The sequence below is a fragment of the Mesoplodon densirostris genome, chromosome 4 (assembly GCF_025265405.1).
Source record: "Mesoplodon densirostris isolate mMesDen1 chromosome 4, mMesDen1 primary haplotype, whole genome shotgun sequence".
NCBI classification, from domain to species: Eukaryota; Metazoa; Chordata; class Mammalia; order Artiodactyla; family Ziphiidae; genus Mesoplodon; species Mesoplodon densirostris.
In genome coordinates this window covers 160,577,513-160,602,627 of record NC_082664.1, presented here as the reverse complement: position 1 = coordinate 160,602,627, position 25,115 = coordinate 160,577,513, and the positions used below count along the sequence as shown (strand labels likewise).

The following is a 25,115-nucleotide window of genomic DNA, read 5'->3' as shown; positions in this document are numbered from 1 at the left end:
TCGGCTGCACGTTGAGGCTTGTGGGGTCTTAGTTCCCCCACCAGGGATTGAACCCAGACTACGGCAGTAAAAGTGCCAAGTCCTAACCACCGGACTGACAGCGCACTCCCCCTAAGACCTTTTGAAAACCTGGAAGGAATCTTTCAGAAAAGTGCATGACGTAAAGTATTTAGGTCATGTGAATTTGCACTAAAATATTTCTCCTTGTAAGAAATCCCAAACAAAGCAAAAGCAATCTTTGATTGAATTTCATGTTTAACCAAAGAATTTATAAATGTAATTACTAACTACTTACATGATAGTTTATTTTAAAAAGATAATTTTTTATTTTTATTATTTATTTATTTATTTATTTTTTCCTGGTACGCGGGCCTCTCACTGTTGTGGCCTCTCCCGTTGCGGAGCACAGGCTCCGGACGTGCAGGCTCAGCGGCCATGGCTCACGGGCCCAGCTGCTCCGCGGCATGTGGGATCTTCCCGGACCAGGGCACGAACCCGTGTCCCCTGCATCGGCAGGCGGACTCTCAACCACTGCGCCACCAGGGAAGCCCAAAACATAATTTTTTAAAAAGAAAGGATTGCATTATTTTCATAACAGCAAATTATACAAGGACAACTCAGCACTCTGAATTGTAAATGTTTGCTGTGGTGAATTCATGTAAACAAAAAGAGCATTAAGTCACTGGGCGATTTGACTACCATCCAAAAGTTTTGAGATGTGTCTTTGCATTTTGATGAGACCAGACAATGACAGGATTACAGATTGCCTGGTATCATTGAGTTTCTTAGATTATGTTTCTCAAATAATATCTGTACCTGAATTATCTTTTTATCTGCAAAAAAATCTGGAAAACCCTGAAATAATTGCTTACCTATGTTGAAAGATGTTAGTACCTGTTTCAAAATTGGCTTAGTTCTCCCCACTTGTGTTTTTCTGTACATAAAGTAGGAGTGAGAAAACTTCTCCTAAAAGCAGAGCTGAGCCTGTGTCTCCCAATGGAAATGTGGAAATTCTCTTTCAGAGAGAACATAGCCTCATAGCTGAAGGTTCATCCTAATTATTCTACTTTTATTTAAGTACAAATATATTTTTAAAAAGTCTTTATTACATTTGCTAAGTGAGGTTATCTTCCCACTTTTGGAGTCACTGAGCTTTTATTGTATTTTTGTCGGGCACACATCTGGTGCCTGTTACTGCGTTGTTTTCAGCGGTGTGTTTTCAAAGCTGTCTCAAAGCCAACCGTGTGTTGAGTTTTCATTTTCTTGCAGCTGCGGTATAACTCAAGCATGAGTAGATCCTGAACCCATTAATGATAATACGGTGTCGGGAATATTATTTGTACTGACTTTCTTTTGGGGTGATTCCATGACTGGGGAAGCATGAGCTTCAGGTTTGGTACATCTTCAGTGGGGGGTTGTATGCCGTGGGGAAAACTTATCCGACACACGTGGTTAGTTCTTGCTCTTGTGTGGGGCAGCCTGCATCATCCAAGGTGTTAAGATCTTTAGTAGAAATAGTAGCTCTAAATTACTTCTAAATGATCCTAACATTTTTCAGATCTTGGTCCTGACTCACTTTTTTTTTCCCCCTATATGTCTAACCTGCCTTTTCTCCTTGGAATTTCCCTATGTCCTTGTGTGGTGAGGAGGCATTTAGATGGTGCCACAAGACGGATTTCCTAGAGAGGAAACAGATTTACGGCAGGATCTAAACCTTCGTGGCGAGCAGAGGCCGACTTGTAGAAACTCGAATCTAGTTTGGAACGTTGAGATGTTCACAGACTCAAGTATGAGTCTTCAAGTAGTTTATTTTCCCTAGGAGTTTCCTTTTAACCGGTTCATCAGTAAAATAGTGTCCGTTCTGGAATCGCTTGCGGGGCTCTTTGGTTCTGGGACCCACTGTGATGTGCTTAGGGCTGGATGGCATCTTGGTGCCAAGGTTCTTTTCCCCAGAAGTGTCCAGATGAGATTCATGTGTTGGATGAACCAGAGAAGGCACAGACAGCCTGCAGCTGCTTCTAAGTTGGCTGGCAGGTGCGCAAGGAGAGGTTTGTGGTCCTGAGTTCCAACTGTCTGGCAGGCACTCTCTTAAGTACCTCCCACATGTTGGGTCCCTTCATCCTTCTGCAGCCCAGTGAGACAGCTGCTTTTATTAGCCCCGTTTAATAGATGAGGAAACGTCGGATGACAAGAGTCACTTGGCTCTTGTGTTCCAACCAGGGTTTCATCTCAAGCATCCCGAGGCTCTGAAACGCTGGGCTGTCCCTGCGGGAGAAGTTACCCTCATACATACGTGTTCCTGTGAGCACACTTCCCCTGCCCCTAACACTCCACACTTTATGGGACCAGGCGCACCTCAGATTCCCTCTTGTCCTCTCCTCCACTTGTCCCCCGTCCCTCTCCGGTCCCCATGTGTCATGTGACACACAACTGCATCTCCCTGAGAAGCAGCTATACTCTGGCTCTTCTCTGCCAAATTTTGGGGGCCATAGGATGGAGTCTAACGTGGTTGCCCTGGGGGTGTGCGCATCTTGTGCTGCTGAGGTCCGCCCCCTCACCCCCAGCTGCTGCGATTCCTCGCATGATGGTCCGCTTTGCTGCACTAGAAACTTCAGCTTAAAACAAATGACTTGTATGCACAGCTTTTTTATTTTTCACTTTTGCCTCTTTGCCTAAGGAAGGCTCAAAGAGTGTTGGGGTCCATGACTGACACTCGCGTTCTGTCAGTGAAATAGGCAGCATGTAAAATTCCTCCTCCTCCTGGGGGGCACCGAGGCCTCGCTGGCAGACAGCCTGGGCGGCCCCGTTACTGGGCACAGAGAAGGAAGGGGACCGGGATTGGATTCCTGGAGTGCTCGGTTTCTCTCATTGCAATTTGCTTGCTGGTGATAAAAGCAAGCAAAATAGTATGCTGACATAGTGATCGGTAGATTCCTTGACATTCTTTTTCTAGGCCAGCTAAATGTAATTTGCTGATGAAGTCTGCAGATAAAGTGGCATTGCACATTTAGACGGGGCAAGCCACCCAGTAAAAGAATTACACTGGAAATGTGGGCTTGATTCTTTTTTTTTTTTTTTTTTTTGGACTATTTTTTTTGGAGTATTTAACCAGAGTCCCATGGGCTCTTCTGTTTGGGAAGGAAAGGAGTCAACGTTCTTAGTAGAAAAATCTGAATCTCTTACTCTTCCAGTTGGGGACTAGTTCAATGTGACTCAATAATATTTCTCCTCCTCCCCTTTTTAAAGTCTCTTTTGAATACTTGTTGCCTCCCCTAGCTAGGAGATGGGGTGTTTCGTTTTTTCTGGAAAGTCTCTCTGGCCCTCTGGGGTCTGGGTGGCCGAGACACCCTCGAGGACCTTGTGTTCCGGTGTCTGTCCCCCTGCCCTGTCCCGTCCCCGCGCCCCACCCCCCGCCCCGCCTAGGTGTAATCCTGCAGCTGTGAACTCAGACTTAGGATTGATGTTGGCTAGTCCTTTCTGAGTTTTATCAGTACCCTGTGTCTGTTTTTTGTTTTTTTTTGTTTTTTTGCGGCACGTGGGCCTCTCACTGCTGCGGCCTCTCCCGCTGTGGAGCACAGGCTCCGGACACGCAGGCCCAGCGGCTACGGCCCACGGGCCCAGCCGCTCCGCGGCACGTGGGATCCTCCCGGACTGGGGCACAAACCCACGTCCCCCGCATCGGCAGGTGGACTCCCGACCACTGCGCCACCAGGGAAGCCCCCCCCGTGTCTGTTTAATGTACTCACAGTGGAAACATTTTCTAAACCTTGTGATCCTACCAACTGACTATCAGCAGTTAAAATGACAAAAGATTGAATGTCTTCTTCCTTGCTCTATCCACTTAAAAAAAAAATATCTAGCGCACAAGAAGGTGCCCTGTAAGATTTCATTCATTGTGAACCTGCTGATTCTCTGTTCCTTGACCTGGGTGCTGATGACAGGTTTAATATTCTCCTCTGCAAGATTAGTCTTATTTCAGCTTGTTACATTCTACAACCCAAGATCTGATGACTTAAAAAAAGGTAATGAGTCCTGTGTTGATTCCATTTTTCACTGTGAAGTTGTTTGCACTCCCACTTTGAGTATTCTTTTTCTAGTTAACATGAACGATTCCAGTCACATACACAGCTCTCTGTGTTCTAGAATTGGATCGCCACTAAAGAACACTCCCGCCTTCTTCTGAGCTGTGACATTTCCTTAGTAGCTTTTCACGGTCTGCTTGCATGACATCGTGGGGAAATGCCTCTGACCAGTTCCGATGCAGAGAAAAGAGGCCGTCAGAGTTTCCTTGATAAAATGTTTATGGGTTTAAGAAGTTTATGAATCAGCTGTAAATATTTGCTCTGGGTTTATGAGACCTCCAGTCATAAACATGGCCTGTCTGTCTCTTGCTCTTTGAAATGTCTTTAGAGAATCAGCTGCTCAGGGAGGGCATAGGTGGCGGAGGAAGTGTTATATGTTACAGGTTCCGAAAACCCTCAATTTTGTGTTTGATTTTATTGATCAAATAAAATATGATCAATAAAACAGCATACTTAGAGTTAAAGGCATAAACCTTTGTATGTTAAAACAGCATACTTAGAGTTAAAGGCATAAACCTTTAAAGGTATAAAGGTTTTAATCTTTAAAATCCCATTGTAGGTCTGACTCTTGGTTGCTTTTTAAAGTCCGCGGCATGTGGGATCTTCCCGGACCGGGGCACGACCCCATGTCCCCTGCATCGGCAGGCGGACTCTCAACCACTGCGCCACCAGGGAAGCCCAAAATGTTTGATGGCAGAGAGCAGCAGAGCTTTCCTGAGCACTGATCTCACTGACTCACATGTGGGGAGGGGGTGGGTCCCAGTGGTACCTTTTCCTGTCTTTCTTTTTTTATGGATTTTATTTACTTATTTGTTTATGTATTTATTGGCATGTGGGATCTTAGTTCCCTGACTAGGGATGGAACCTGAGCCCCTTGCATTGGAAGTGGGGAGCCTTAACCACCAGCCTGCCAGGGAGGTTCCACCTTCTCCTTTCTCGATTGACGGGAGTGAATGCTGGAGTGAGCACGAAAGCTGCTACAGCGTCTTTTATTGGGAGAAGAGACTGGAAACATAGCTTGTAATGAATTAAAATTGGGTGGAAACAAAATTTTTGTTAATAGCCTAGGTGGGAGTTTTATGAAGGATCAAGAGCTCTGATGAAGGGTCTCAAAGTTGCAATTGGGAGGTTTGAGCCTTGGTCTTCGCCTCACCACTGCCTCCAAGTGGTGGAATCATCAGGTCTCTTGCGGTCCTGATGAGGTTCATCAAAGTGCAGCAGGCAGCTCCTAAAGGCTCAGTCTCCACCGAGTGTCTCTGATTTGGAGGAGCCCGATCCGTTTTCAGCAGCTGGAATTCTCCAAAAACCGCTCTTCCGGGACCTCGTGCCTGGGTCGGCTCAGGGCCGAGCATCACAGCCACATCCTCTGCCGGCTCTCGCCTCCTTCTTTGCAGACAGGCCCCAGGAGCCCTGCCCCTTCTGTCCTCCTCCCCGGGGGTGGCAGCTGCCTCCCGCCCACCCCCCACCTCCTGGGTCCTCCTGCTGCCTGACTTGGCCCTGAACACATTAACGCTAACCACCACAGAGACAGATGAGCTGGCCCCGGGGTCCGCCTCGGATCCTCCAGGTGGAGAAGGGGGTGATGGAGTGGGGCTGCCTGACCTGGGAAGGTGCCTCGGAGAAGTTCCGGCTTCCACCCCAGGCCACCTGCGTTGGACCCCTGCTTCGTAGCTGGACAGTTGTGCGACCTGGTAAGTCCCTTGAGTGCCCGTCTGTCAGGGTTCTTGGAAGGATTAAATAAGGTGCTGCATGTGTAAAGCAGTTAGAGGAGGGCTGACACCCCCAGTTCTCATCACTGCTGTGACAGCCTGTGGTCTCTGGGTGGGAACGGAGGTGCCTGTCAGGGCTGGAGCTGCAGGGCCTGCAGGAGGCGTGGTTTGAGCCGCCGCTGGACCGGAGGGTGTAAAGGAAGCACAGACTTTCACTGCAGCAAGTCAGCTACCCCAGAGATTCGGTACCAGGCCACCGTGGCAAGGAAACGGTGCTGCGTCCATGCCTCCAGCTAGTGGGTCAGAAAACAGACTTGATCATTGATGCCCAGTGCAGTTTGGGTGAAAAGAATTGTGGGCAGAACTGTTGGGTGACCCCCTGAGGCATTTTCTAGAGCCTGACTGCTTTGCTTTCCCTTTGGGTTTGCCTCCGTGCCTTGAGCAGCTGGAAACCCACCTCACAGCCCTTGGTAGCTGGTGGCTGTAGGACCTGCTGACTCTTTCTAGGGAGCATGATTCTGATGGGAGGGCCTGAACCCCGGGGTGACTCTGCATCTTGGAAGAGCTCCAGGGGAAAGGTTTTCTCTTCAGGTGGCTTTTTCTGTTCTCGGGCATTTCATGATAAACCACCTTATTAAAGTTGGAGGTGGAAGTTCTTAGCAACTTGGCTTTAGAAGACGACATTTAAGGTAACTGCCTTTTTTTGGCTTAGCATCTTCTGATGTTACAAAGGCTATCCTCTTCTATCAGTTCCTGAGACTAGATAGAGTATTACAAGAAAATAACTTTTCCCACTTAATAATTTATAATATTTAGGAGAAAAAAGATAGTGATAGCCTCCAAGAAGTCTTTCTTATACCCCCAGCCACTAATTCCCCCGGCCCACCTACTGGGTTATACCACTGCTACATTAATACACGATTGATCACAGCATTTCTTCTGGGCCAGTGAAATGGACTCTTGCTAATAGAAGATACACAAGTTGAACGTCAGTATCCATTGAGTGTTATGGAAAGAAAGGAGAGTCTTAACTTTTGAAGCACTAAATGGCCTGCATGTTTGGACAACCCTTACTACTGTGTGTTCCTTCCTTACAACAGCCTTGCAAATAGGTTAAAATAATGTTTACGGCTCATCAGTTTTTTCCAATGGAAACTATGACATCACATTTATGTTATCTATATTTTAAAGTGAGATATTTGGTGCTTTTCAACTATACCGATTATATCTTACTGTACAGTCTGAAATGTTTTGGGAATTGCTTGATTTCCTCCAAAACAGTGATGGTTTTAAGAGCCACATCGTACATTTGATTGCATTTCTCCTTGTTCCTTGTCCTTGGAGAAATGCGTGTCCTGTAGGTTTCCACCTGGGTGCCTTGCCCTGAGAGTTCTGTCTCAGGGGAAGGCAGGAGAGGGTCCCTGGATGGGGTGGGCGTGGGGTCAGTCTGACAGCCGCTCAGTTCCTGTGGCTAACTGGCCGGGCGCCTCACACACCTGAGCGGTCCTTCTGGGTCTCAGTGTTTTTCCTTGAAATGACTTTGGAGTCAATGCTTTCTGAAGCCCCAATGATCTATGATATTACTTTATAATCTCCAGCTGTTGTACTGTATATACATCAAGGTGCTTACCTGGTGCTCAGTGGTTTCCTTCACCTTGTCCTCCAACCGCCTCAAAGACCAGAGTGTCTCCAGTGGATAATCTCAAACAGGCTGACGTGCAGCAACTATGCCTTGAAGCAAATCTCATTTCATCTACTGAAGAGCCCTTAATCTTACCCTTGATTCTGTCAGGGTAGTCCGAGCAGAATTTCTTCAGGGTTTTCCTTCATTTCCTTCCCTTCCCTTCTCTTCCCTTTTTTCTTCCTTCCTTTTCCCTTCCTTTCCTTGTATCCCTCCCTCCCTCCCTTTTCCCTTTCTTTTCTTTTCTTTCCTTCTTTCTTTTATGTGAAGTATAGTTGATTTACAATATTGTGTTAGTTTCAGGTGTACAGCAAAGTGATTTCTTTATACATATATGTATATATATTCTTTTTTCTGATTCTTTTCCATTATAGTTTTTTACAAGATATTGAATATAGTTCCCTGTGCTATACAGTAAATCCTTGCTGTTTATCTGTTTTATGTACAGTGGTATGTATCTGTTAATCCCATACTCCTAATTTATTCCCCCCACCTTTGGTAACCATAAGTTTATTTTCTATGTCTGTGAATCTTTCTGCTTTGTAAACAAGTTCATTTGTACTATTTTTTATATTCCACATGTAAATGATATCATATGATATTTGTCTTTGTCTGACTTACTTCACTTAATATGATAATCTCTAGGTCCATCCATGTCGCTGCAAATGGCATGAGTTAATTATTTTTCATGGCTGAGTAATATTCCATTGCGTATATAGACCACATCTTCTTTATCCATTCCTCTGTTGATAGACACTTAGGTTGGTTCCATATCTTTCTTGAGTCACCTGTCTCTAAAATCAGCAAACAGAAGCTTTGCAAAGAATTCAACAGTATTCTCCTACACGTTGAATTTGTTTCTCTCCTGTATGAAGGATTTTCTGATTTACATGGAAGGCCTATGCCTTTCCATTCTTCACACTAGTATTGATATGCTTCTGTGTTTTTTTTTGTTTGTTTGTTTTGTTTTGTCTTTCGACAGAAGAAGGCTCAAGCTTGGAGGAAACCGGCTTTAACTGGGGAGAGTATTTCGAAGAGACGGGGACCAGCGCAGCTCCTCACACATCGTTCAAACATGTGGGTGACCTCCTTTCTCCTTCTGATCTGTTTGCGGGGGTGGGAAGGGTGTCTTCAGGAAGATGCCAGACTTACTGGAAGAAAGGGAATGAGAAGAAAGGAGAAATTTGGCCAAGATTTCTTAGAAATGCAGAGGAGATGTGGAAGTGAGTTTGATTTTCACAGAGGGCTGCAGGAAAGGTGGGCCTTGCTTTAATCCAGGGCTGGGCCCCGGGGTGGTGCTCAGCCTGAGAAATGGTGTGTGGTCTTAACCTCATTGTGTGCCTCAAAAAGCCAGATTAGAATGATGTGTCCTCTGCTGTCTGGGGCGCACAGCCCGAGACAGGTAAGGTTGATGTGAATAAATAGAAAGCCAGCAAACTAGGCAAGTAGGTGTCAATGAGTAATGTCTTCTTAGGAGATGTAATGGCTGTATATTTTAAGTTTGAATTGATATTTTTCTTTTGAAAAGACACCTAAAAGTGTTAGAGCCATTTGTGGACAGATGAGTCAAATTACAGGAAAGACCATAAATATTCAGGAAGTGTTTGGATCAAACCAAAAAAAAAATCACCCTCATCTATACTGTTTTTTGAACAATGCAGATAGCATGCCAAGCAGAGGGCAAGTCCCAGGAAATTAAAAAATTAAGTTTTTACCAGATGTTTGCTTAGATATGAGATTTTGGTAATATATCATTAGCAAGAAAAAGGTTGAGTTTCCAGGCCCTAAGTTCTTAGGTATTACTATTGCTTTATTGGAAATGAAAACTTAATACTGAGAAACATTTTTTCCCCCCACTGGGCCTTTCCAAGGCAAAGATTTAGCCTCAGTATCATAAAGAAATTGGAGGACTTTCTCAACCTGGTCTTCCTTCTGGCTCTTTTGTTGAATTAAGAAGCCACTTTATTTTAAGGTGACATTTTATTCTTTTTGGAAGTGAAGTGTTCCTTTGAAAAGGAATTTAAGACCTTATTAAATTTGCATGACCTCGTTAAGGGTGGATCGCATTCTGATTCTCTTTTTATACTGACACTTATACTGTGATAATTGCTGGCTTATTATGAATGGGATTGTGGCCATTTAGTGAAACCAAGAGTGAAATATTAAAACATAATAAAACTAAAACTCACCCAGCATACAGTGTGGATTCCGTTTTGCAAAAGCCATTGTAACATCTGCCTTTACGATGCCAGGATGACTTGGTTAGGTTTCTCCAGGCACTTTAGGAATGAGATATAGATCAACAGCTTTTTCCTTCCTTTTCTGTACCAGGAAGTTCTCAGTATCTCTGCATACGGAGTCAGTCCTGTTCTCTTTCATCCAGTCCATTCTCCTGCCCCACTTTGAGGCACAGTATAGTGCCCTGTACTGTGGATGCAGAATGTCCCCAGGCCTGTCTGCCAGGCTTAAAGGAAGAGTAGCCCAGGACCCATGGGCGAACAGTTCATAATTCCATCATCTCTTAAGCAGCAGCTACTCAGGGACATCCGATGTGCTGGCCTTAGAATATTATAACTCACCAGGATGGAAAGCTTTCTTTTGCAGCGAGGGCTGGTAAATATTAATAGATGATAACCCTTCATTAAAAAAAAAAAGAAACTCCATTTTCTGAGGCTGCACTGTTCACGCAGTAGCCACTAGCCATCCAGCACTTGGCAAGTGTGTCATCCAAATTGAGATTGAAGCCAAGTAGGACCCTGTAGGGCCTTCCTGAGAACAGACCCGCCCTGTGTCCCCACCTCCAAAACTTCAGCCTCCTAAGGCTTTCTCTGAGTTGCAAAGAGCAAATTTAATCAGAGAAGAAAATGCAGAAACTAAGGAAAGCAGTCAAGCAAGACCAAATAATAATATTTTAGCCATAACACAAATTCAGGGGCCCTTAGTTCCTCCTCAGAGTCTATATAGATAATATCCTGAGCCGTATCCTTGAGTTGATTTGCAGATACTGAAACCCCACCAGATAGAAGAAGTTAACTGCATGCTGACCACCAGCAGGTAGACCCCAGAAGGTTGATGACTGAGATTCTCGAAACATCACCCTGTTACCTCACCACCAACCAGTCAGAGAATTATTCGTGAGCTGGTGACACACCCTGTGACCCACACCCCTCACCTTGCCTTTAGAAACCCTTCCCTGAAAGCCATTGGGGAGTTTGGGTCTTTTGAACACGAGCTGCCCGTTCTCTTGCTTGGTGCCCTGCAGTAAACCCTGCACCTTCCTTCACCACAGCCCGGTCAGTAGACTGGCTTTGCTGCACCTCTGACTAACGGACCCAAGTTCTATTCGGTAACAAGATGTACTGTAAGTGTAGAATACACACCAGATTTCAGAGGCTTCATTGGAAAATAAAAATGTAAAATTTCTCACCACTATATTTTTATATTGGTTCCCTTTTGAAATGATGCTATTTGGGATCTGTTGGGTTAAATAAAATACATTACTAAAATGAATTTCATCTGTTTTATCTCTCTCTTTTTTTTTTAAAGTGACCACTAGAAAATTTAACGTCACACCAGTGGCTCACATTACATTTCTCTTAGATGGTGCTGATCTAGGATAACAGAAATATTAAGTGCCGTGTTTTCAGTCGTTCACATAATCTTCTGGATGGACGTGTCTAGTGTAATGACTGATTTTTTGTGTTCCTTAAGGTTGAGATCAGCATTCAGAGCAACTTCCAGCCGGGGATGAAATTGGAGGTAGCCAACAAGAAGAACCCGGACACGTACTGGGTGGCCACGGTCATCACCACCTGCGGGCAGCTGCTGCTTCTGCGCTACTGTGGTTACGGGGAGGACCGCCGGGCCGACTTCTGGTGTGACGTGGTGATCGCGGATCTGCACCCCGTAGGGTGGTGCACGCAGAACAATAAGACCCTAATGCCCCCGGATGGTGAGCACGGGCGGGCCCAGCTCTCAGGCATCACTCGTGATGCGTGTAGAGAAAACCTTGTAGAGATTCAATAACTGATGTCCTAGGAAGGTCCAGCACTTTCAGGGTCTCTCCTTGAGTTGCATTAGCCTGAGGGCGCAGGAGTGAGGGGGGTCTGGGTGCATTTTCAGATGTTGGAGCTGAACCCGACGGTTGAGCCCGCCATGGCCTTTATGCCTTTGAGCCTAATCCTCGGGTGGGTCTCTGGAGGTAGGAAAGGAAGACTGAAGGGATGCCCGTGATGGAGACCTTGTTCTCCCTTTGCTGATGGATTATCTTGCTTTTCTTTTGCTTTAGAGACTTGATGTTCTGAATAGCACTATAGTGCATCAGAAACAGGTTTCTCTAATAGGTTTTAATCTGTCTTGTTGTGGGGAGACTGTCAAGGTGAGAAACGTGTAGAAAACCAAACAGATGAGGAGAAATGACATTACTCTCAAAGAGATTGCCAAAGCTTGTCTAGATTAGATCCATTTAGTTGCTGGAAAATGGTGGTTCTCTACTGGGACGATTTTACCCCCCAGGGACATTCAGTGAGGTCTGCAAGCATGTTTAGTTGTGAGAGGGGAGGAGGGGGGTGCTGCTGGCGTCTGCTGGGAGGGGCCAGGGATGTTGCTACACATCCTACAATGCACAGCAACCCCCCAGACGGTGACGTAATTGGGCTCAAACTGCCAATAGTGCTTCGAGAAATCTTGCTGTAAAAGAATGGGCTGCCTCTTAGGATGATCAGGAACTCATCCGATCCTGTAAGTGAGAGAAACTGCCTTACCAGAAAACTGCATCTCAACACCCTGTCCTCTTCGCACTTGAAAACTCCTGATGCTAATTCTCAAGCAGGTGTAATGTCTCCTTAGGACCTGCCTGCCTATCTTAATTTTGACTTGATATTTTTATTTCGAAGCAACACATAAAGTATTAGAGCTGACTCCGAGGTTCCTTGTGTCCATCCTATTCACAATTGCTTTTCCCTTCTGGAGCATTTGTAAAGTTACGTAGAGAAGTGTCATAACAAACGCACGGAGTTTGAGTTGCATTTACGTGACGTGTGTAAGGAGTGAATCCGTTGCCTCGGCCTTAGCGAATGTGTTGGCCCTTTATTGTCTCAGAAGAGAGAAGGCCCTTCTTTCTTTACTTATTATTTTTAAATATTTATTTATTTTATTTTATTTATTTTTGCGTTGGGTCTTTGTTGCTGCGTGTGGGCTTTCCCTAGTTGCAGTGAGCGGGGGCTACTCTTCGTTGCGGTGCACAGGCTTCTCATTGCAGTGGCTTCTCTTGTTCCAGAGCACGGGCTCTAGGCGTACGGGCTTCAGTAGTTGTGGCACGGGGGCTCAGTAGTTGTGGCTCGAGGGCTCTAGAGCACAGGCTCAGTAGTTGTGGCACACGGGCTTAGTTGCTCCGCGGCATGTGGGATCTTTCCAGACCAGGGCTCGAACACGTCTCCCCTGCATTGGCAGGCGGATTCTTAACCACTGTGCCACCAGGGAAGTCCCCTTTCTTTCCTTCTTGCACTAGGTCTTTTCACCTGCCCTCCCCTTTGCCTGGACCCTCTCCCTCTCCTTTCCTCCTCTGCCTGTCAGCTGATCTAGCCCTTCCTCAGGGAACCGAGGTCAGACCCTGTCTTTGCTCCCAAGGCTTCATGAACCTTTAACACTGATCATGTTTGCACCTGTGTCTCCCCCACAAAGCTTTTTTTTTAAATGAGATATAATTCACATACTATAAAGTTCATCCCTTTAAAGTGTATACAGTTCAGTGATTTTTGTAGTCACAGAGTTGTGCGACCATCATCAATGTCTGATTCCAGAACGTGTTCTTCCCCCCCATAAAGAAACCCTGTACCCTTTACCAGTCTCTCTCCATTCCCCTCACCCTGGCCCGGGCAGTCACAGATCGACACTTTCTGTTTCTGTAAACCTGCTTATTCTGGACATTTCACATATGTGGAATCGTATAATATGTAACCGTTAGTGAATGACTGCTTTTCCTTAGCTCATCCACGTTGTAGCAAGTATCAAGGTTTCATTCCTTTTCATGGCTGAATAATATTCCATTGTAGGGAGACCACGTTTTGTTTATGTTTGTCAACTAATGGGCGTCTGGGTGTACCTGTCCTTTCAGTTGTGTGGTTCTTTGAATAGAGAACTTTTGCCCCGCCGAGCAGGAAGCTCAGCGCTGTGAGTTCACCCCTGTGTGAGCCCAGCCGTAGCTCACATTACCTGTGCCAGGTGTGATCTCAGTACACAGCCATTGACTGATGATGTGATCTAGTGGAGACATTAAAATGTTGCTGGCCCAGGGGTCTGGGACGCCTTCAGGAAAGGAATCAGTTCCGGCACCTGGCAAACAGCGCCTGTCCCTTTCTCCTAGCATTTGGGTCCAGATTGATTGCATCCTTACGTCTTCCCTCCCTCATGGAGGACTTTTCAGGTGAGCATGGGAGAATGGGTGTTAATATCAGGCTTTGTTTGTTACTTCCGACCTGGTTCAAGTGGTGGGTTTAGGTTGTGCACTGTCCTGCTTCAGGTACTGCCTGTTTCCCTTCACTCTAGGCCCAGCCGGCATTGTGTCCTGGCACTTCAATTTTTAAAAATTTCTTTATTTGTATTCTTTTAATTTTATTGAACTATAGTTGATTTGCAGTACTGTGTTAGTTTCAGGTGTACAGCACAGTGATTCAGTTATACGTATGTGATTGTGTGTGTGTGTGTATGTGTGTATATATATATATATATATATATATATATATATATTCTTTTTCAGATTGTTTTCCCTAATAGGTTACTACAGAATATTGAGTGTAGTTCCATGTGCTATACAATAGGTCCTTGTTGTTTATTTTATATATAGTAGTGTGTATGTTAATCCCAAACTAATTTATCTCTCCCTCACCTTCCCCTTTGGTAACCATAAGTTTGTTTTCTATGTTTGTGAGTCCTGTTTTGTAAATAAGTTCATTTGTATCATTTTTTTCAGATTCCACATATAAGTGATATCATATGATATTTGTCTTTCTCTGTCTGACTTACTTCACTTAGTATGATAATCTCTAGGTCCATCCATGTTGCTGCAAAGGGCATTATTTCATTCTTTTTAATGGCTGAGTAATATTCCATTGTGTATATGTATCACATCTTCTTTATCCATTCCTCTGTCGACGGACACTTAGGGTGCTTCCATGTCTACTTTGTATTTATTTATTTTTTATCCTCTTTACACATTTGAAGTGTCTGGTACATTATTGTTAACTCTGATTGTGGTCAGATCTCTAGAAACCTTTTCGTCTTGCATGAAACTTTATACACACAGAACAGCAACACCCATTTCCCACCCTGACCCCAGCCCCTGGCAACCACCATTCTGTTCTCTGCTTATGGGAGCTTGATTGCTTTCGATGTCTCAGAAAAGTGGAATCAGGCAATATTTGTCCTTCTGTGACTGGCTTATTTCACTTAGCATAATGTCTTCTAGGTTCATCCATGTGGTAGCCTATGACACGATTTCCTTCTTTTTAACTGCTGAATAATATTCCATCTGGCTTTGAATTAAAACAGCCACTGAGGTGAGACTATAAGATTATTTAATATCCCTGTGATTTCCGATCTGTCATGGAAAAAATCAGTCTTTTTTTCATTTTCCGGCTTCTTGTGAACTATATAGTTATTATGATTCCTTTAAAATTTTTAAAAAATTGAAGTATAGTTGGTTTACAATATTATATTAGTTTCAGATGTACAGCATAATGATTCAGTATTTTTATAGAGTATACTCCATTTAAAGTTATTTCAAAACAATGGCTCTATTTCCCTGTGTTGTACAGTATATCCTCTCTGCTTGCCTATTTTGTACACCATAGTTTGTATCTCAGAATAAATCAGTCTTGATGGATGAATTGTACCGATGGAATATTGGGAAAATATCAGTTTTGGAGAACTAGACACTTTCCCACTTGCCAGCTCTGCACACAAAAGCCATGTAGATATGCCCACACACTCCCAGGGGGGTCCAGACATGAGTTGATCCCAGGGGCAGATACATACCTGGGGACACCGGTGGGGGGGCATAGAGGGGGACCGAGAGGCAGGCCCTTCTCCCGTGTCTAATCTTGCCTTTTTGCTGTCCTTGCTCATCTCATGACTTACTCTTAAATTTTGACACTTTTAAAAACACCCGTGGAGAAGATGTAAGAGGGTTTTACTTTATAATAGAGCCTCTAGTGGATCATTTTAGTGAGAAGTTCCAGGGTACAGAATTTTAACACTCTAAGAGCTAATGGGTTCATTTGGTAAAAAAAAAAAAAAAAAAAAAAAAATCCATCCTGTTGCTTGAGAAAAGAGGGCAGAGTTGATGAATCAATTCTTCTTCCTTGCCTGGGTGAAAAATGTGGCAGCTGCCACAGTTTCAGAAACACTATCAAATTTGTATCCTCCTGACTCTGTGCTCTTAGGCAAGACACAGACACACTTAAAATGACAAATGGAAAATGAAAAATGGGGAAGCCCCATGAAAAGAGAAACCATTAATGTGAATGAAAGATTTGAAGTCTGTTCAGAGCATCCCAAGTGATGCTAATTGGAGAATTTCTTTATTGCTTCTTTTAAAGAACTTTAAAAAAATTTAGTAGGTGATCGATACAGCTTGGAAATCTCGAGTACAGAGAACAGAGTCAGGAGGTAGCAGGTTCATGGGGCAAGAGGTTTTATTGATTGCTGTAGCGCAGGATAATTATTGCTTTGTAGCCAGAGGTGGCAGCTTGTTCCAGAGGGAATCGTAGGATCTGTTCTTGCACAAGGATTCTAGTTGGTGTGGTTTTCTGTCTTACAGAGCTCATTGCACTGTAAATCCCGCAGCTGTACCTGGTCGATCTTTGTCGTGGTTAAACTTAAAAGGTGTCCCAGAATATTAACACGAGTGAAAGCGGTCCATGGCACCTCATGTATTTGTTTGGGAGGCTCCGTGGTGATAGATTTTCTTACTGATTCCAGGAATCGGGGTCGGATGAAGCAGGAACGTGGCGTTTGGAGCCAGAAGATCAGGTTTCTTTCCTTGCCTCTGCCATTAATGTAGGTACCTCTCACTCTCCATTTCCTCATCTTTGAAATGAGGACGTGATAGTGTATAATCTCTAAAGAGCTTTCCAGTCTCACCTGCTTTGGTTTGTGATCTTTGGAAAGGAAAGAAGGAAGGAGGAGGGTGCTAGTTTTCCTATTGTGTGCGTGAGGAACGGAGTTTGTTCTGGGATTAGGATTGCTGGAAATCTAGCCCAGGAGTCTGTGCAAAGCACCGAAGTCAGGTTTCTGTGTGACTTTGTGGGATGGTGAAGTTTCAGTGGGTTGGGAGGCAAACTAGGTTGGGAAATTACGATGAGCATTTGGGTCCTTTGTCACCTGCCATGGATAGAATTTCACCCAATACAGAATTGTAGACTCTGGTTCCTCCATGGAAGTCAGAGACCTCGGGGTCCCCGAGAAATCCATCAGTATGTGGGTGTCAGTTTCAAAATATCATTGGGCCAAGCAAGAGGATGGGAGTTTGGGGTGATTTTGTTCATTAATGGGAGAAAGGAGAGGACTGCCTTTTCTGGTCACACTTAGATCTTCCTGGTCATTTTTGGATTCTCCAAGTAATCTTATGTCTTCTGAAGTCACTGCCCTGAGAGTCATTTTTAAAAATTTTTAGAGGATATTTTACCAAGCACGTAGCATCCTTTGCAGTCCTGTATTTTCCTGCCTTGCTCTTTTAAGTGAAATTAATCTTTGAATCAGTGCTGGCCGTCATTACTCCGTTAAAGTTAGGGGGAAGGAAACAGCATGGCAGCAGCTCTATTGTACTTTGTGAAGAGAATTCCCTGAATAAAGACAGGGAGACCTGGGTTTAGTGACCAACTGACCATTCCACGAGCAGTGTCCCTGCTCCAGAGCTAATCGGTACTAATCTTTCATATTAAAAGTATTAAGAAACATAGTACATTAAAGCCTCATGAAGTGCAGTGGAGGATGATAGCGCTCATTAGGGGAGCAAAATGTAAAACGTTTTGGCTTGGTAAATCAATGAGGCTTGATTTATTCATAAGCACGTGCAAGCTTGCAAAGGGCAGCAGCCAAATAATTATTGTTTATGGTGATAATGTAAGGAAGTCATTTAATCCAGTGACTGTTTCACTGTTATTTATTGAGAAGTAGCAACATTGCCTCTTAACGTCTGGGGTTGGGGAACTCTGGCGTCTTAAGGTTCCTATGGAGTCCTAGGAAAGAATGCTCCGATAAGACAGCAGGTGAATTATGTGTGAGCGTGCCCATCCAGATACCTCCCCCCAGCTTTTACATTGAGAAGTATTTATGTGAGCTTTCTACTGGTGCAATAAAAGTATTGGAATTCCAGTGCCTTAGGAATCATTCCACTAATTTTTATTCTCCCCATTATTAAAATTTCTGTAATTTGAATTGCAAACTCTGCAGTCTTGCCAGAATGACTCTATTTGCCATTCAAAGTTGAATCAGAATTACTGGAGTTAGTTAATAGGTAACTTATTTGAATAAGGGATGTTTATTCATGAAGCATTAGGAGAAAAAAGTGTGAATATGGCCTTCTGTTAGGTCGTGGAGGTGGAGCCCGCCCAGTTCTGAAACTTGGTCCTAGACTGTTCTGGGGAATTGTTGTTTTCAGTATAGTTGACTGTGAAATGCGAGATGTGGCAGTTGGTTCACGGGACCATAAAGTGAGCGGGTGACAGGACTTATCAGTCTGTAACCATTGTTTAGCTGTGGACTCAGAACTAGAATTTGATTGTGTTACATGAGATGATCAGCATTTAAAATTCCTATCTTTTAAAAAATTTAAATGATATTTTAGTAATACTAATGAAACCTAGACAATCACATTGTTTTCATTGGCCACCTAATACTGTAACTGGAATCCCATTTGTACACTAATAAGAAAATTAAATATATTTGCTAAAAACTCGAAGAGAAAAGGTAGACCTTAGTGTCCTCTTGGAGTTGAGGGAAGCACATACTCTCACGAAATATTAGATAGTTTAGTGTAAAGAGAAAAAAGCCCATGTTATAAGGAAGGGTAGGATGTGTCTGATAAATATGAGAGTAAATAAACTAAAAGACATAGTTAATATGTTGAAAAAAGTGAGTTAGTATCTTCTTGTCAAAAAAGCCACTTTTGATAATGGTATGTGAAAGAAGGAATATTCAGGTAGGAAATAAAGTAATCCTTTCTCTGAAGGCACTTAATGGCCCTTTAAAACGACACACGTGGTTTTGAGTCCTATCTGATCATGTGGAGACCCTGTGTATAGATTCACTGTGGCGTGGACCAGAGTGGACCTGGCTTGCAAATGTGTGCATGAGCGTGTGTGTGCGTTTATATGTGTGCATGAGCGTGTGTGTACGTGAACATGTAAGTGTGTTTGCAAGCATTTGTGTTTATAAGCATGAATGAGCATGTGTGTGCATTTGTATGTTTTGATCTGAACAGCATTTGAAATAATTTTGGTGTCTACCATGTACAGATTACGTCATTTAACAATTTGGATGATTTATCGGCATCTCTTGAGAACTTGGGAGATGTAGACCCGTCCCTGCATCCCACACTGCAGCCTCTGCCTCATCCCATGGTCCTTTGCTTTCCAGACCTTCTGTCCCCTGCTTGGTTCCTCTGATCTGCTCGGGCCCTGTCGGCATCTGGGTCCTCACCTCGAGTGTCAGCCTCTGAGCCTGTGACCTCAAGTTTCTGAGGCGCCATCTGACAACATGCCACGTTGGCCCGTATGGTCACTAAGATTTCCTTTAGCTTGAGAATGTTCTGAATCTAAGAACTCAAAGAGCAATGGATAAGAATTTATGAAAGGGCTCTGAAATAAATAGGCTTTATGAATAGAAGCCTAAGAAACTGTGGTTTTTTTTTAACCTATGGAAGGAAAAACAAAGATGAAAAACACAAAGGCAGACTATAAATGGTCTTCATCTAAATCAAAAACCTTTGAATATATAGGTAGTGGTGAACTCTTTGTTTATGAGTAAAAAATTAGTCTTTTCTTCTATAAATTTCTGTTTGGTGTTTGTATTTATCTCTTGAAACTCACTATACTCCACATGCCGCCTTTATCATTTTCTTGCCTAGTGAATAGCTGAATCACAAATTTTAGTGTTTGAGTCATGGCTCTCCAATTAAAAGCAGTTTCTTTCACCCACAAAATATTTTATTGTGTGCCTACTATGTACCGAGCAACTCAGTTTAACCCTCTCCTAAGAACAACACTGTAAACTGACTGGTACGATTCTTACTTTATATCTGAAAAAAATGTTGCTTGGGGTGTGTAAATAATTTGTCTCCAAGATGGCATCTTGGAGTATATTTTAAGCCCAGAGCGATTTTTTTCCTCCCAATTCTGAAATCAATGCTTTGAAAATAGCAAGGGTTGGTGAATATTTGTTGATTGATAAAGTGTCAATAAGGCTTGACTGTTCAGACTTGAAATATTGGACACATATTATTAAGAAAAAATGTGGAATTGGCTTCTTGTGATTTTTAAGAGGAGGGTAAAAAACTCCTTGTCCAGACTGTTATTTTGTACATTTTTGTCATTTTGTAGGCAAATAAATGGAGGAGATTCGGTCTGGAGCTTCCTTGCCAAATGGTAATCATGAGATTATGTAAAGATATGTAAATTGTATCAGATGCTATTTGGGTTTTTCTGCTTACAGGAAAACTGTAAGCACAAAAAGGGACTATAAGATTTTCCTTTTTGGTGTTAGTCATAAATGCATTTATTTTCTTTTGCTTCCTAACCCAGCGGCATATGTACTTTAAATCAAGCCGGTGTTTGATTCTGTGTGGAAGTGAGGGTGAGTTCGTTTTGCGGGTTTCCCTCCCTGTTGTCTGACTCGTTTCCTCATGGTTAATCCTTCATCTCTTTCGCTGTCAGAGCCCCAGACCCACGTCCACTCTCGGCCTTGGTCCCCCACTGCCTGTCTAGAGATCCTGGCCCCGGGCTGCTCCCAACTGGGTTCGGTCCTGATGGCCCCATGTAGGGGGGCTCAGCTTGCATCCGGTCCCTGTTTCTGCTCTGGGCAGATGCTTTTAACACCCCAGTGACCCTAATGTAGAGGCTGCAAGAGGAATCTTCAGTCGCCTTCAAACAGACTCGTCCCCTGGGCACAGGGGTTCCTCTGGGACCACTGCTCTTCTCAGCTCCGACCCTGACTTGTGGACCTCCCTGTTCTCCTGCCCTGAGCCAGGAGTCCTCAGTGCGGGCCGTCTTTCCAGGAGCCCTCAGTGCCGACTGTCCAGGAGCCCTCAGTGCCCTCTGTCTAGGAGCCCTCAGTGCCATCTGTCTGCTCTCCATCATGCCTCTACCTCCCTCTAGCCTGTTGGACAGGTGAGCTTCCACTTCTCTTCTTGCTTTGTGTTCCTGAACAAGTCTCTTGACCCCTCACTGCTTCTTACTAAGTCTCCCATCTTGGTTCCACGTTCCCAGGTCATGCTGACCTTCCAGGGCTATGTCCCATTCCAGGTCCGTGCCCCCCTTCCATGGCCATGCCTCCATTCCAGGATCATGCTTCCAGTTTGCGTCCTTCTGTTTGGCAGGTCCCTGGGAGAGTCTGCCTTGTTTGACTCCAGCTCTAAAGGAATGACTGACATTTGCATAGGTTGTCTCCTGAGCCTAGAATCTTGTTAAAGCTTGGTGAATACAACTAATATGCAAAGTCCTGGGGGCTTGGGCAGTGGGATTCAGAGTAGAGTTTGGTGTTGTGTTGATCAGGCTTCTCCAGAGAATCAGAACCAATAGGAGGTGCATATATATAGACAGATTTATTTTGATAAATTGGTGCAGAGAGTTGTGGAGGTTTGGCAAGTTCATGGTCTGATGGGAGAGGCCAGCAGGCTGGAGACCCAGGGAAGAGTTGCCACTCCAGTCCGGTGGTTGTCTGCTGGAGAACCAGGAAGAGCTGCTGTTGCAGATGAAGTCCAAGGCTGTCTGCTGGAGAATTCCCTCTTTCTCTGAGGAGGTCAACCATTTGTTCTATTCAGTTCTTCAACTTATTGGGTGAGGCCCACCCAATCAGAGAGGGCAATCTGCTTGATGCGAAGTCCACTTATTTAAATATAAATCTCATCCCAAAACACCCTCAAGGAACTATCCAGCATGGTATTTGACTAAATATATGGGTACGATGGCCAAGCCAAGTTGACACATAAAATTAACCATCAACGGTGTGGACTCAAGAGGTACATCCAAGTTAACAGGGCTGTTCTCCTCTACTATCTTAACACCTTCTTAGAGGAGGAATGTTCTATGTATGTTTGAATTGATATAGCAGTTTTCCCCTTAAGAGATGATCTTCCACTGATACTGCCGAATGTCAGCGCTCTTCACAGAATGCTCTGGGAGGAAGCTGAGAGATGGTGGAGTAAATATAATGCATATAATGCATTGGTAGCTTTGAATTCTCTGAAAGCAGAAATGCCAGGGTGAAGGGCCAGAGGTTCTCCTGAAAACTGTTGTGAAATGGACAGAGGTTGAACTTCACTGGCTCACTGCCTGCTTCTCAGGAGGACCATCAGCCTTTGTCTGAGAGGTTGGCAGGACCTACGTGAGACAGTGTCTATTCCATAGCTCTTGCTGCTGAGCAGACCTGCCTGCTGGGATTACTTACAAGGGCTTTGGCTACTGCAGGTGTACATCAGATACAGGGTTCTGTGATGTGTTTAAAAAGATAGGAGTTCATGTGCCTTTCTTCTGTCTTTAGCTTAGAGGGTGTGCATCATAATTGATTAGGTAGCCTGACCTCAGCTCTGAGAGATGGTATCATGGACCAGTGGTCTTTGATGTCAGTGCTACACTGACACCAGGACAAGAGGGGCTCTGACCTGGGCTCTGCATTATAGAGACCCCTGTGCATAGCCAGCATCAGCATCTGCATTTATTAAAGAGTACGGAGCTGCCTTGTTCACTGGGGATCTTGCAGTCGGTGCTGGCACGGAGCCACCCTAATTTTGAGCATTCTCTCTAACTGTTCAGACACCAGATGATCCTATCTCTCGTGCCCTCAGAGCAAAGGGCTGTGTCTGAGTGCTGTGGACTGTGTGGGTTGTGGCATTGCCATAAAGATAAAGTAATACATGTATTAGTAAGACTATATATTAATAAAGACAAAACTCCTCTCAGATAATAGAATATTTTAGAATATAATAGAATTTTTGAGTAATGAAGGATCAGTTTTCAGTAGTGCTGAGTGTCCTTTTTTTTCTTCTTCACTCTTTTTGGTGGTCTGTCTTGTGGTTCCAGAGGTACTTAATAATTAGTGCAGAATTTGCAACAGTTATACACATTGGCTGAAGAGTATTTCACAATATTTAACAAAATTTCATTTTGTTTTACAAAACCCAAAAATATATTTTGCAGTGTAAATTCATACTCTCCCACATATATGTAGCTCTAGACATGACATGTGTTAAGTGTGATATTGAGTTATCACATTGGCAACTGAATGGATATTGAAAGTTTGGACTGGATAATTTTATTTTTATAACCACTTAGTAAGATTAAATTCTTAAAAAACTAGATAAAATGTTCAATGTTATTTGAATATTTTATTTTTATAAATTTGAGGTTCATGAATTATAATTTGTAAGTCCTCTTTTAAGTTCAGTAGATAATTTAGAATATTTAGAGGGAAAATAGCTTTTTTGAAGACACAATAATTAAAAATTTTTATTTTTGCACTTCAGTTTTTAGATTAAAATATTAAAATTGTATAGACTGGATATAAATATATTTTTATTATTTAAACTTTGAGATGATTTCTGTGACTAGAAGACAAATTATGTGACAATCTGGACCTTTCTCTCTTTTTTTTTTAACTAGACAATAATTTTGCTGAAATGAAGGCAAGGAAAACAAATTTTATGGAATATATATATATATATATATATAACAGCTTACCAATTATGTAAGTCTTTAGTTTATCACTCATCCAAACATTGCTAGCCCATCAACAGAACACCCAGACAAGTCATCGTAATTAAATTTAGTAATCTTTAGCATTTTGCCAACTTACAGTCCTATATAAACCATAGCTTTTTCCATCCTTTTTGATTCTGTCAGTTATGAAGACGTATTTGTCAGTGTAGGTGGATAGGGCATACTTCACAGTTGGTTCGCTTGATTAATAACTTAGAAATACTTCCACATGTTTATGTGGACCTGAATTTGTACTCTTGCCTTGGGCCCCGGACACATCATGGGCGGGCCTGTTCCGGGTTTCCAACGGCAGTTTCCAGGTCCCCTGTGCACGGGAAGTCCTTCCAAGGTTACTCTCCATGGGTCGATTTAGGGAGGCGGTTTCCATTGCCTGAGGTAACACCATTGGTGTCCTTTCAGTTGCCTCCCCTACCCCAGCCTCCCTTCTTCCACTTTAGAGAAGAGTGTCCCCGGGGTGCATTGCTTTGTGATACGAAACACAAACTATCAGTTTTAAGTGATCCCTCCTTTACTCAAGGCCTCATACCTACCCTCCAACCGTAAGAAACGACAATTTCCTTTTTATGCTTAATCATCAAACTTTGTAATGTTACATGGATTGTTCTGCTCAGGACTGAAAATAATTGCAATAGCCTAAGCCAAAAGAAAATTTTTATTTTGTGGTCAGAGAAGTTTAAAAAAGTTTCATTATATATTACAGTATTGGTCGCATATGAATTTTTGTGGTTATTTCAGAGAAGTAGGGTCAGAGGAACTCTAAAACATTGTGGGGAACAAAAAGATGCTACGTTAGAGTGAGAGCCTGAGGATCTAGGATTTCAAGGAGAAAAAGGAACACCACACAAACTGACTGGTAATATTCATGTCTGTTTTGAAATGTGTGATGGAAGAGATCGGATCATTCCACTGACTGTATTTATGGGAGCGATATAGCAGTTTTATTCAAAATGGCATATATGCAATACATAGGAAATGACATCCTTTGTAACTGTTTAAAACGAGGAAGAATTTTAGAATGCCAAATTGAAAATACATGAAGTGGAGCCATTAGATTTTTTTTTTTTACAACTTTATTGGAGTATAATTGCTTCACAATGGTGTATTAGTTTCTGCTTTATAACAAAGTGAATAGGTTATACATATACATCTGTTCCCATATCCCTTCCCTCTTGCGTCTCCCTCCCTCCCACCCTCCCTATCCCACCCCTCCAGGCAGTCACAAAGCACCTAGCTGATATCCCTGTGCTATGCGGCTGCTTCCCACTAGCTATCTATTTTACGTATGGTAGTGTATATATGTCCATGCCACTCTCTCGCTTTGTCACAGCTTACCCTTCCCCTTCCCCATATCCTCAAGTCCATTCTCAAGTAGGTCTGTGTCTTTATTCCTGTTTTACCCCTAGGTTCTTCATGACATTTTTTTTTCTTAAATTCCATATATATGTGTTAGCATACGGTATTTGTCTTTCTCTTTCTGACTTACTTCACTCTGTATGACAGACTCTAGGTCTATCCACCTCATTACAAATAGCTCAATTTCGTTTCTTTTTATGGCTGAGTAATATTCCATTGTATATATGTGCCACATCTTCTTTATCCATTCATCGGATGATGGACACTTAGGTTGTTTCCATCTCCGGGCTATTGTAAA

The 25,115-nt window shown here is 43.3% G+C and overlaps 1 protein-coding gene across 2 annotated transcripts in view; it reads left to right on the top strand.

The window, feature by feature from the left end:
• SFMBT2 (Scm like with four mbt domains 2) overlaps window positions 1–25,115 on the top strand; it is a 205,376-nt gene that overhangs the window by 22,798 nt on the left and 157,463 nt on the right. For both annotated transcript variants that reach the window (XM_060095412.1, XM_060095411.1), the window contains exons 3-4: window positions 8,455–8,549; window positions 11,184–11,424. In XM_060095412.1, coding sequence (XP_059951395.1) covers window positions 8,455–8,549; window positions 11,184–11,424 — 336 coding nt within the window. The remainder of the gene's footprint in view (window positions 1–8,454; window positions 8,550–11,183; window positions 11,425–25,115) is intronic.